The sequence below is a fragment of the Capra hircus genome, chromosome 19 (genome assembly GCF_001704415.2).
Source record: "Capra hircus breed San Clemente chromosome 19, ASM170441v1, whole genome shotgun sequence".
NCBI classification, from domain to species: domain Eukaryota; kingdom Metazoa; phylum Chordata; class Mammalia; order Artiodactyla; family Bovidae; genus Capra; species Capra hircus.
Genome location: NC_030826.1, coordinates 43,892,884 through 43,906,156, shown reverse-complemented (window position 1 = coordinate 43,906,156; position 13,273 = coordinate 43,892,884). Strand labels below are relative to the sequence as shown.

Sequence of the window (13,273 nt, the reverse complement as noted above, 5' to 3'; positions counted from 1 at the left end):
GGATTTTATAAAGCTAAAGAAAGCTATACATGTCTGTGTGTGTGGAATGGTATTGATCCTTCCCAAAACTTTAAAAAATAAACCTTTATTTTAGAACAGTTTTAGATTTACAGAAAGTTTGCTAAGGTAGTTCAGAGTTTTTTATACACCACACCTCATATACTCTGTGCCTGTTTCCCCCTTATTAACATCTCATTAGTACGGCACATTTATTTCTGTATTAATGAATGTCTGTAATCATCATGACCATCATGATGAATTTTGCCTTATGCCTTGACTGCTGCCATTTCCCATGAGATTAATACTGTTATTCTTTTCCCTTGCATTTTCCTGATATGCCTTTACTGTAAACCTTTTGTAATTTCCATGTGTCAGATGTTACCAGCTTCTAATTGGACATTGCCTTGGTACCCAAGCTAAGTTTCTGTCAACAGTATAGTTTCACCTATTTGCATAGAAAAATGTAAAGTTAATAAAGCAATTAAAAAGCAAAAATCAGGGAAAAAAAAAACCGCCACTAAAACAGAGCAAGTAATACAAATGTAAAAGTAGATATTGTTAAAAGTTCAGGCTACATTGTAACAGGAAAAAGTGAAAGTGCTACTTTATTTCATTTCTTAGAGATATCATTGTTATCAATTTTACAATTTTGTAGTCAAGTTTTAAAATGAACATACTATTTTGAAGAAATGCCTTGGAAATTTTGACTATGGGTTTACTCAGATTATTAACTTTTTGTTGTTTACTTTAAAAAAATACATAGATTTTATTTTTTAAGTCAGTTTTAAATTAGGCTCAACATTCAGTTTCCATATATCCATTCCCTCCTTCACATCAACTGTAATCAACAGTTCCCACCTGAGTGGTACATTTGTTACAAGAGGTGAACCAGCATTGACACCTAATTATCACCCAAGGTCCTAGTATATCTTAGGCTTTCCTCTTGATGTAGTTCTATAGTTTTGACATACGTAGTATAATGACATGTATCCACCATTACAGTTTCACTGTCCTAAAAATCTGTGTTCCATCTGTTTATCCCTTTTTTCCCTTTAAGCCCCTGATAGCCACACACTGTATGTGTGTGTACCCGTAACTGTTTCCATTGTATTGCTTCTTCCAGAGTGTTACTTACTTGGAGTCAAAATATGTTTTCTTTTCAGATTGGCATCTCTCACTTAGTAATATGTTTTCAGGACTCCTCTGTGTCTTTCTGTGACTTGATAGCTCATCTTTTTAGTGCTGAATAATATTTTGTTGCATAGATGTATCATGGTCAGTTAATCTATTCATCTGTTCAACATCTTCAGTTCAGTTCAGTTGCTCAGTCGTCTCCGACTGTTTGCGACCCTATGAATTGCAGCACGCCGGGCCTCCCTGTCCATCACCAGCTTCCAGAGTTCAACATCTTGGTGGTTTCCAAATTCTAGCAGTTGTGAATAAAAACTACTGTTAACTGTCATGTATAAGATTTTGATGTAAATTTTAAACTCATTTGGATAAATACCAAGGAATGCAAATGCTGGATGGTATGGTAAGAGTATGTTTAGTATTGTAAGAAACTGCCAAACTGTCTTTTGTATTTTGCTTTCCCACCAGCAGTGAGTGAGAATTCCTGTTGCTCCCACATCCTTGCTAGCATTTGATGTTGTCAGTATCTTGGATGTTAGCCATTCTCATATGTAGTGGCATTTCATTTTAACTTGCAGTTCTCGAATGAAATAAGTTGTAGTATTTGTTATGTGTATATTTTCTTTGATGAAGTGTCAGTTTAGATCTTTTGGCCATTTTTTAAGTTCAGTTGTTTTCTTATTGTTTGAGTTCTTTGTGTATTTTGGATAACAGCTCTTTGTCCGATGTGCTTTTTTGCAATATTTTCTCCTGATTCGTGGCTTGTCCTCTTATTCTCTTGACAGTGACTTTCACAGAGCAGACGTTTTACATTTTAATAAAGTCCTTAGCAGTTATTTTTTTATGCATCATGCCTTCTGTGTGCTGTGCTGCGCTAAGTCACTTCAGTCGTGTCTGACTCTTTGTGACCCTGTGGACCATAGCATTCCAGGCTCCTCTGTCTATGGGATTGATTCTCCAGGCAAGAATACTAGAGTGGGTTGCCATTTCCTCCTCCAGAGACTCTTCCCAACCCAGGGCTCAAACCCGGCTCTCCTGCATTGGCAGGTGGGCTCCTTACCATAGTGCCACCTGGGAAGTCCCGTGCTTTTTGGTATTGTATCTGAAAAGTCAACAGCAAACTCAGGGTATTTATTGCTTGCTTTTACTTGATTTTCATGTCATTGTGTTTATTTTGGCATAGATGAAAAATGTTTTATGCTTCACCACTAGGGATTATTAGCTTTTTGATTAACAGTTTACTTTTGATGGTAATTAGGTTTTTGTAGTGGCAAATTTTAAATGTCAGGTTTTTTTTTTCCTTGTAGGATACTTTTAATTCACTTTAAATCTGCAAATTCATAGAATTTTAGGCCAAGAAATGACATGAGTGTCTAGTTCAAGTTCATTTTGTAAATGAGTACAGAATGGATGAAAACTATAACATGATTTGTATGAGGCCAAATAGCAAGATAGTAATAAAAACAGGACGCTAATTGTTTGGTTTATTATGGCAAATCAGATACTTAAAATATTGAGAAGTGATCTCTTTCAATTCTCTAAGTTAGTTATGATAATTTGTAGGATATTTCTTTTCAGGCTGTTTAAATTCAAGTGCCATCACTAAAGTCAGCAGATACTTAAAAAACTAAACTTTAAAAAAAAAAACACTAAACTTTAGATATTGGTTAGTTGTTGTTTTTTTTCCCCCCAGAAATACTTACCGGCTCCTGTCACATTTACATAACATTGCTTGTTTAATTTTTCTCCACATAGTCTCACACAATCTTTCTGAGTTTTTCCCTTCCATTTAACTTCAAGTTAACATACTTCCACGTAGTTTTAAAACTTTTAAATGACTCCCTAATTGTTGCATTAATAAAATAGAATTAAACTCTTCCTTTTTGGACATTGGTCTCTACTTGTTAAAAGAGAAATGCTACAGTATCATCTGCATTTTAAATATGTAATAGCTATGGAAAATGTGATATTCTTTTCTCAGTGTTCCCCCCCTAGTACCTTTTACTTCTGGGGAAAAACTCCCAAAGTAACACAGCATAATACATAACTGTGTATTTTTGAATCAACACCATTTAAGATTTCTGGGGAAATATTTTTAAATTTATTTTAAAGTGATGTTGATTCAAAAATACATACAGCTTTCATTTTAAATATTCAGAGATGAAACACAAAGTGATTGTGATTTCTATTAGGATATTTGAGTATTGGGTTAGTTAAGTATAAAATTCAAAAGAAAAAAACATGTGCAGTTAAAAATGGCCTCTGTCTCATCTCTTGTCTCTCAAACAGGTTTCAGAGTTAACTTCTAGAATCAACCAGTTTTTAGGGGGCTGAAAAAACCACTAGTTGGTGTTTTCCTCTAGTTTTGCTTTTTTCAGAATGCTGTATAAATAGAATCAGGTAACTTCTTCAGCATGACTTCTTTTAATTAGCATAATGTGTTTGAAATTCATACACATGTTGCTTATATGAGTAGTTTGTTCCTTTTATTGCTGAATATTTGTCCATGTATGGGTGTACTATAGTTTTTACATTTCTTTCCCAGTTGAGGGACATTTGAGTAATTTCCAAACATTCACAGGCAGGTTTTGTGTGAACATAAGTTTTTCGTTTTACTTGTGTGAATACTTAGTGACAATATTGATGGATTATTTGGATAAATGTGTGTATAAGTTTATAAGAAACTGCCAAACTATTTTCTTAAGTGGCTGTACCATTTTATATTCCTACCAGCAAACTTTTGCCTACTTTAGAACTAGGTTTTCTTAATATTGTGTTTTGTGACTTCTTTATATATTTTGGATACAGATCTTCTAAGATTTGTGAATATTTTCTCTCAATTCAATTTTTCAATTTTTTCTTTCATAAGTTGTGCTTTGGGGTTGTATCTTAAATCCTTGTCTCACCCAAGGTCTGCTTTTAGGTCTGTGATACATTTTTTGAGTTATATTTTTATTATGGTGTGCAGTGTGGATTAGACTTTTTTGCATATGAGTACCTAGTTCTAGCACCATATATTGAAAATACTTCTCTAATTGTTTTTGAACCTTTGTTGAAGATCAATTAATTGATTGTCCTAAGTTAAATAAAGGTTTAGCTGCTTTAAAAAATAGTAGCCAATTATTGTTGGTAGTTTGAAATTATTCTTTTATAATTAAATTGTATCAAGCTATAGAGTAAAAGAACTGTCTCGATGAACATGAGTTTGAGTAAACTCCGGGAGTGGGTGATGGACAGGGAGGCCTGGCGTGCTGCAGTCTATGGGGTCGCAAAGAGTCGGACACAGCTGAGTGACTGAACTGACTGATAGAGTAAAAGAGAATTATGAAATTTGGCCGGACATTGGTGTCCTATGGGCTTGCCTTGTGGCTAAGGTGGTAAAGAATCTGCCTGCAATGTGGGAGACCTGGGTTCGATCCCTGGGTTGGGAACATCACCTGAAGAAGGGAAGGGCTATCCACTCCAGTGTTCTGGCCTGGAGAATTCCATGGACTGTATAGTCCATGGGGTTGCAAAGAGTTGGGCACGACTGAGTGACTATCACTTTCACTTTGGTTTCCTATACTGTGAGATTTGGGTTAATCTAATTTATCTGGATGTTTATTATTTAGGAATTTAGATGTACTTTGCAGTTAACAACTTTTAAGTAACTGCTAAACTTAAAAAATAAAGTTATTTATTTAATTTTGGCTGTGTGGGGTCTTTGTTGCTGCGCAAGGTTTTCTCTAGTTTCTGTGTGTGGGCTTTAGTAGTTGTGGGACATGAGCTCAGTAGCTGTGTTTCCTAGGCTTAGTTGCTCTGCAGCATGTGAGATCTTCCCAGATCAGGGATCAGACCCATGTCTTCTGCATTGGCAGGTGGATTCTTTACCACTGAACCACCAGGGAAACCCCAACGATGAAACTTTGGAATGCTAGAATAGAAGTTAAATGCCAAGAGGCAGGTGTTACTTTAAAGAGATCATTGGATGAAATATTGGAGATTAAGACAGACTTTCAGGATTAATGGCTATTTTTTTATATTATTTGTTGATGGGTTTTTTTTTTCATCATTCTGGGAAGGGAGAGTTGTTAGTTGCTTAGTCATGTCTGACTCTTTGTGAGCCCATGGACTGTGTGTAGCCTGCCAGGCTCCTCTATCCATGGGATTCTCCAGTCACGAATAATGGAGTGGGTTACCATTCCCTTCTCCAGGGGATCTTTCCAACCCAGGAGTTGAAACCAGGTCTCCTGCATTGAGGCAGATCCTTTTACTGTCTGAGCCCCTCTGCTCTTAAATCCTGTTTTGTTTTTAAGATGAGCTTTTATCTTTGGAAACCCCACTCCTATCCTATTACTCCTTTCTTCTTTTAGATAGACTCTACCATACAGTTTTATTATCTTTAACCTGGTAAAAACAAATAACATAACATTTTTCATTTTAATTATAGTGCATAGTCCAGTGGTGTTAAATACGTTACCAGTGTTATACAACCATTATTACCATTGTCTAGTTCCAGAACTTTTTCGTCCCTACAAGACCCCATTCTTGTCCTTAAGGACTTCACAGTCTGGTGATGAAAACAAGTAACCTAATGTTTACCATACGGTGTGGCAAATTACATGTCAGAGCTTGCTATAATTAAGCTGTATTCGTTCAATTAAAATTTTACTTTGAAAGAGCCAAGTAATTTTTGGTTAGGTTAACATCCAGGTTGTCCTACTACTCCATACCTGAATTAAATTTAGGCTAGACTGAAATCTTTAGTCTTCTTGGCTTAAATAAATTCAGGACTCACAAATCCTCATGCCCTCTACTTTGTAAGATCATTTGAGGAATACCTGTATTTGGGATGGTAAAATAATCTGCCTGCACTGCGGGAGACCCAGATTTGATACTTGTTACTTTGTAACAATAAGGAAACTGAAAAATTGATATTCTGATTTAAAGCTAAATTATGAATTCTTCCTTTTCTCATGGAGCAGGAAAAAAAAAACAGAATTAGAGAGAACTTCCTAGAGGTTTTGACTTATTCTAGTTGTAGTGACAGCTTCCTTGATTATGGTCAAATATGGTGTTATACAGGCATGCTTGTGTCTTTTGGCAGATCATTTGAGGAATAGCTGTATTGAGGATACTGTGTCAAGAGATTGTGTTTCTGAACCCCTTGAAGCTTTGGAGTTGGAAATTGATGATTTAAAGTTGACTATTTTAGCAGTTTTAGTGAAAGGCAATGCTAGCAACATTGAACAGTGTTGTAATACAGATTTTATTTGCATTCTGCTGTCAGGGTTTGTTTGCTATAGCACAAGATTGTTTTGGAAAAGTAAAACACAGTACAGCCCTTTGTTTTTAAGATTCTGCAGTCTTCCTAATATAGTCAGTCTAAGAAAGAGTTGCTGTCCCAAATGATGGTTAATGTTTTAGTTAGCAATTTCAGTGTTTATCATAAGAAGACAAGTTCATATTACTAGATCTAGACTTCTAATAAATTGTGTTTACAGATTTAAGGAAGCCTGAATTTGTGACAGTTTGGGTTGTTTATTCAAAAAGAATGAAAAATTAAAGATAACCCCCTAGTTTGATTAGTTTTACTAATAATTTTGGCATTTGCTTTTAGGAAAAATAACTGTAATCTTGTTTTTTCAGGGTAATCACTTTGATCAATATGAAGAAGGACATTTGGAAATTGAACAAGCATCCCTTGACAAGCCTATAGAATCGGTAAGATCAGTGCTTAATTTGGGGTCATAGATAGTTAGGTAGTGTTCGTGTGACACTTGATGTGAATGAAGTTAAACTTATTAATTAACTTATAGTACAGTTTAGAGCTGTTTTCTTGCATGCCCTACAGTAATCAAGTAGAGTTTGAGTTTTAATCTAATATTTAATATGTTAGGAAATCAGTGAAAAAAACCTAGAAACACTTTAGAATTTTGATGGAGAAATAGCATTTTTGGCCCATACTCTGCTAAAGATAACAAGCTTAAGTTTAGTTGAAGTTTTTGTAAATTGAATAAAGGAGTAAAATGTATTTTGATCCTTTAAAAAACTTCACCTTTCCTGGCAACATAATCATGTGTGAAATATTCCATTAGGAACAGTTAGGGGCTAATATTTTTATTTACCAGACTCTTGTGAGACATGGTAACTTTGGTTTCTATGGTTTAAGAGATGTCTGGTTTTTGTCAAAAGTTGATTATATCTATTCACATGACTTAATTTTAAATATTGATACAATGCAACAGAACAAGGAGATTTATTTTCCTGACTCTTAATTTTTGAACATTATTTTTATTTTGAAAAGCCCTTTATTTTCAGATTACACAGTCCATTGTTAAAATGTCTAAATTTGTCAGTATTGTCAGTATTTAATATTTGTTCTTAAGTATATGTATTTAATAAGGGTTTCAGAGAGTTATTGATTAACTAGAATGGAAAGTCACCCGAGAGAGAGTCTCTATAACAGCCAAGATGTTCCCCCTTCTCCCTTTAAGAAATACTAGCTTCTCCTCCTCCCTCAGGAAAATAAGGCAGTTTAGACAATACAGATATTTTAACTTTAGCTTTTATTTTCCTAGCTGTAGCATAGTAAAGGATCAACATATATTTATGTTCCTAACTAGGTTGGTGTTGTGTGTGTTTGTGTGTGTGTTTAGATGTTTACAGAAATTTACACAACTTGGGGTGTTCGACATTTTTCTTCCACAGCAGTTGGCCCATATTAGCTAAGCAGCCATGATCTGGTTTGTATTGCACGGTCTGCCTTTTTTTAATTTCTTCTCTAGGGTTTCTTTCTCCCCACCTCCCCTTCTTATTTCTGTTCTTCTGGTCCAGTGAACACTGCATATAGTACCTTCTGTCTTAATGTGCTGGCATGATGCTAGACTTAGGCATGGCAGTAATTGATGACGCATGTGATAATGCTGCAGAGGGAGAATTCACATCTGATGTTGTGCTGAAAGCCCAGTCTTGTGTTTTGACTTAAGGATGAAATGCCAGGCCCACTTTGATGAGTTAAAAAATCTTTGAAGTTTTTGTCTTATTTTACTATCGTCTTGGGAATTATCACAAGGTGGAGTTTTACAGTGAAATCTATGGGCTAGCTAGGTCAGTATTTTATACTTGGAAAATAATTTTTCCATATCATTTAAATGTTTCTTTGGGTCAAAGTTTAAGAGTAGATAGCTGTCAAAAGAAAGGCCCAGGTGCCATATTCTGCAAGGTACAAGGTTGATTAATTTTATACAAGCTATAAATCAGTGGGTACTCTGACTCAACAGTTGCAGGAAATTTAGCTGGACTAAATTTGTGGCCTAGTATTCATTATTACTTTACTCAAGAAAGATTTAATAAAAGCACGAAATTAAATGATATTTAACATTTTAAAAGCCTTCTTTTAGGACTGCATTTAAAGGTTTTTGGAAAGTTCATTCCTTCGGCATGTGGGACTAGTGCTCTTTTTCCTCTCACAGTGTCCAGGAATTTTCCCAGCATATGTCATAGAAAGAACACTGTCATAAGGCAGTCGGATTGAGTAATCTCAGTGAGTAGGAGTGGAATTGATATATGCCTTATTTATTAAATAGTGTTATCTTCTCCACTAAAAATAGCAAGTATCCTCGGACTAGATGTTTAATTTTTTATGAATAAGTATATGTTCAGAGATGTATAGTAGTAAATTGTACTTCTAATGAAAATTTACTCTGGGAACACGTTAAAACATGCATTATTTGTGATGTGGTAGTTTAGGTAGTAATAGTAAGGTGCTTCATAGCCAACGTGGTGTTAGAAGTGGGGCAAAAAGAGAGAGATTTTATTTCTGTTCACCAATCATTTGGGGGTAAATTTAAAGTTTTAAAAGAAAGTCCTAAAATGATTGGCATAAAAATAGATAATGTAGTAACCTCCAAGAGCCCTATCACCTTAGGAATGCCCACCAAGTAAGTGTATATTAGTTACATGTCTGGCTGGCTGGCTATCTTGTTTAGCTATTGAGCTATCTTCTTCTTAGGGGGAAATAGCAGTTGCTTCTAACACACAGAAAGAGTCTCTGCTGAATTAAAATCTTTCTCTGCAGCAATATCTATTGAGAGGTGCTGACTGTTTTGCTACAGCATGCAACTCAAAAGTGGCTGGAAATATGCAGCTTTGGGAGTCTACAGATCATTGCAGGAGCTAAAGGTCTAGTCATTTTTTTTTTTTAAACGAAGGTAATCTGCAGCAGCTGGTAACCGAGGAAGTCTCTGCACAGGTTTGTGCCAAGAATATGCCCGTGTGAAGGGTTATTGTGAGTATAGGATTAAGGTCTTTTTGTTTCATAATAGGGTAAATGTGTTGCACACCAGCAAGATGGGAGATGAGATACAAAGATGTGATAATACATTATGATTTTGATAAACTCCTGAAGCTTAGATTTGTTCCTGAGATGATACAGGTATTTCAGTTTCAATCTGGAAATGTTGAAAATACATCAAAATCCAGCGTTAATGAAACAGTTCGTTATCTTTGGTATAAATTTTTATTTTCTCTGGTTTATTTCAACTAACCAGATATCTTTCAGTGAAGTTTCTGGTCAGTAATAAAACACTATTCCAAGAAAATTATTAAAGAATTGCCAGATAACTTGTTTATCTGAATTAAAGAGAAGGTGGGAAGTATTAACATTTTGCTCTTATTACAAAAAACTTTTTAAAATTTATGTTTTAATGTAGCTACTTTATGAGAGTTTTAGGTCCCACCTATGATTATGATCTCCACTTCATACCGAAAAATAAAGCATTTAAAAACCAAAAATCTTAAAACCATAACCCAGTCTAGGATTCCGCCATACATCCAAAAATTGGTTGATCTGACTTAAGGTATATGGTTCTTTGTGATCTTTACCATAGAAAGAAGATGAGAAATCAGATGGGAGAGTGATTATAAGCTGTACAAAAGGCAAAATCCCTGCACCATACACTTAAAATATGTTGTCATTGTTGCAGTTGGAAGTGAAACTGCCCATCAGCCAGTACTTGGTCTTTGTTCTACCTGACTGATTAAAATTCTGTCTTTATAGTTGTCAGGTTGACTGAGCAAGTTTAAAAAAATTAAGTTTTCAAATTCCAGTTGCTGATGTTTACTTTGCATATCTAAGGATTTAGAAGTATATGTATAAGTGGGTTTTGTCATGTTGCATATCTGTTTAGATCTGTGGACTCCACTAGTTCCAAACTGTAACTCTATAAGACTGCTGATTTGATATTTAGCAGTGACCATATGTGGACTGCACTATAAATAATGTGCTTCTTGGAGCTGAATGGTGTAGCATTACTATATGGCTTTTCTCTCTAGTCTTCATTGTGTCATCTGTAGTGAGCTATAGATTTTTTTGTTGGGGAATTTTTACAACTTGTTGTTTGCATGGGTTCACCTAGTAGCACTTGGTTTTTGCTTATAGAGTCTTTAATACACAATCAGCAAAGCTTACAATCCACTCAAGAGATTTGCCATTTTTGTCACTGTTGAAAATGAGCTAAATGGTGTAAATTGAATGTGGCTGTCAACTAAAAGAAAATTCAGTGTGGAATTAGTATTCATCTAGTCACTGCCATAATTGTAGTATAGTTTTCTCTTGAGACTTGGTATTCTATTTCCCGTTATTAAAAAACTTAGAATCAGCCCCACCCAATGAAGTGAATTTTAGTCTATATTTTGGCAGACTCCTATTATACAGATGGGTGGGGTTTGGCAGACTCCCATTATACAGATTGGTGGGGCTGTTTCCCAAGTGGTTATTGTTTCTTTGATGGTATACAGCTTCAGGGAGCAGAGAGAAGTTCCTGGGAAAGTTTTCTACTTGGTATTTAATTAATAAAATTGTTGAGGAATGGCTAAAACAATAATGAGATGGTTTTTTGTTTTTGTGTTATTGCTGGTATAGTGTTTTTAGCATATTGGTAGTTGTTTCTAATACACATTTCTTGCTATTGATGTTCCCATTTAAAAATTACATCCTCCTTTCTTGCACATTTAGTACAGAGGATTAAAATATAGCAGTTTAATTTACATTTAAGTTTAGAAATAGAAAAACCATAAAGGCCAATTTAGGTAATCTAGATGAAAAAGGTTTTGAGTTTTTAGCTCAGCTTCATAGTTTAACCAGAATTAAGAATAAGAACTTCATTCCTAACCAAATAAAATGCCACATTGCCACCATTTTTGGAGTCTTAAGGACAGAGAGTAATAAATAGATCATGGGAGAAATTCCCTGGCGGTTCAGTGGTTAGGACCTCTGCACTTTAACTGCCAAGAACCCAGGTTCAATCCCTCATCAGGGTACTGACACCCTACAGGCTATTTGGCACGGCCAAACAACAACAAATACGTTGTGGGAACTCTTTATGAATGATTTGGAAAACCACCCTTTGCCTACCTCCCTTGGGCAAAGTTAGTTCCTTTATTAATTGTTTGAAATTAGTATTTCCCTGCATTTCTTCCATGTGTATTTAAATTATAAATAGCCTATCACTATACATGCCTCTTTGTCAGTTACAAACCAGGCTGTGTTAAAAAAATAATTATTTTCAGTTCTTTAAGATTATAACTAAAGTTCAAATTATTTATTTTGCTTAAAAATAAAAAATGAAGTTTTTTAAGTCACTTTTGTAGTAACCAAAATAATAAACTGTTATTTCAGGAGTTAAATAGTGCTCATTGCCCTTGTTATGTCTAGATTACCGGTTGAGGCTACACATTACTGCAGTTTACTGTTATAAATGACATTTATAGGAATGATTGACACCCTAACCAAAGACAGTAATGATTATCACCAGTTGGCCACTGAATTATTTCCTTGCTCTTTCACAGTGAAAGTTCAGTGAACAGTTTGATCACTTCAGATTAGACAAGTCTGCTTTGTTCTATTAATACTTTGTTATGAGGTATTTTGAGGTGCCTTTCTTGTGTTAACCCATCATCCTTAAGCCTATTGGATTTTTCACTAGTCTTTATAAAACTATTTTCTTTTGGTAGGAAAAGGAACCATAGTGAATACTAGTCCTTTCTGCAGAGTCCCAGAACTGCCATTTTTTCTTCAAAAACATAGTCTGAAATGATAGGAAAGGCTCAGATTTTCTGTAATAGTCATTCAGTTAATCTAAGAGGTTGGTGAGGGGAAGACTTTCTGGGAGATATGCCTATTATTTTTGTTGCTTTTTGTTATAATTGCAAGGACATAGAGTGGCATGTTAATAATATTAATACATAACCCCTGACATTTCATTCCCTGTTCATACTTGGGGAAAGTGAAAGAAAGTGAAGTCACTCAGTCGTGTCCGACTCTCTGCGACCCCATGGACTATAGCCTACCAGGTTCCTCTGTCCTTGGGCCTTGAATACTGGAGTGAGTTGCCATTTCCTTCTCCAGGAGATCTTCCCAACCCAGGGATTAAACCCGGGCCTCCCACATTGTAGACAGACGCTTTACTGTCTGAGCCACCAGGGAAGTAGATTTAATTAAAGAACAGTTTTCATTTAAAGATTTAGAAGAGAAGTACCACTGCCATTTTGTATCAATAGCTTTTTTTGAGAAGGTGACAGCCATCTTGAGTGGTTTTGTAAAAGTGATGCTAATGTGTATAACCCTAAATTTTTCTTTTTTTCTCCCTCTCCCTTTAACATTTGCTTTTCCTTTCACTGTTGTCAGTCACAACACGCTGCTCTTGAATCTTTCAGCTGGTCTTGACTCGTGAATTTACTTATGCTTTCACTCTCCTTTAATAAATACATTAATTGCAAGCAGTGAATTGAAAACAAGACAAAAAAAAAAAAACGACCATTAGTGATTGGACAGTTTCTTACTTTGTGTTACATTTAACTGTTCTTTTGACAGCCCAGTTTTTAAAGCCAGGTTCGTATGGAAATGCTTTCACTCCACTTGCACTGCTTTTGGAAATAGCATACTGCTTCATCTGTCTGTTTATTTTAGTGCATTCATAATATAACACGGTCAGCATAATGTCTCATCTCCACTTAGCCAAAAGATAGAGTTTTCTTAATTTAAAAAAAGGGACAACAATTTTTGTCAGTATGATTTTAATACCCTAAAATTAGCCTATTAAGAGATTAAACAATACTTTATTCAGCTACATTATCTTAGAGTCATTCTGCTATCCTTGTC

General features: G+C 35.1%; 1 protein-coding gene across 5 annotated transcripts in view; it reads left to right on the top strand.

Annotated features, from left to right (window-relative positions):
• Nucleotides 1–13,273, top strand: part of GPATCH8 (G-patch domain containing 8) — a 92,894-nt gene that overhangs the window by 13,729 nt on the left and 65,892 nt on the right. For 2 of the 5 annotated variants that reach the window (XM_018065244.1, XM_018065242.1), the window contains exons 2-4: nt 6,760–6,834; nt 7,822–7,856; nt 12,986–13,003. Coding sequence is in view for 1 of the 5 variants with exons in the window: in XM_005693931.3 (XP_005693988.2) it covers nt 6,760–6,834 (75 nt within the window). In the remaining 4 variants the exon portion in view is untranslated. Of the gene's footprint in view, nt 1–6,759; nt 6,835–7,821; nt 7,857–12,985; nt 13,004–13,273 lie in introns of those variants that run through there. The other 3 variants (XM_005693932.3, XM_005693931.3, XM_018065243.1) reach the window with 3 other exon arrangements.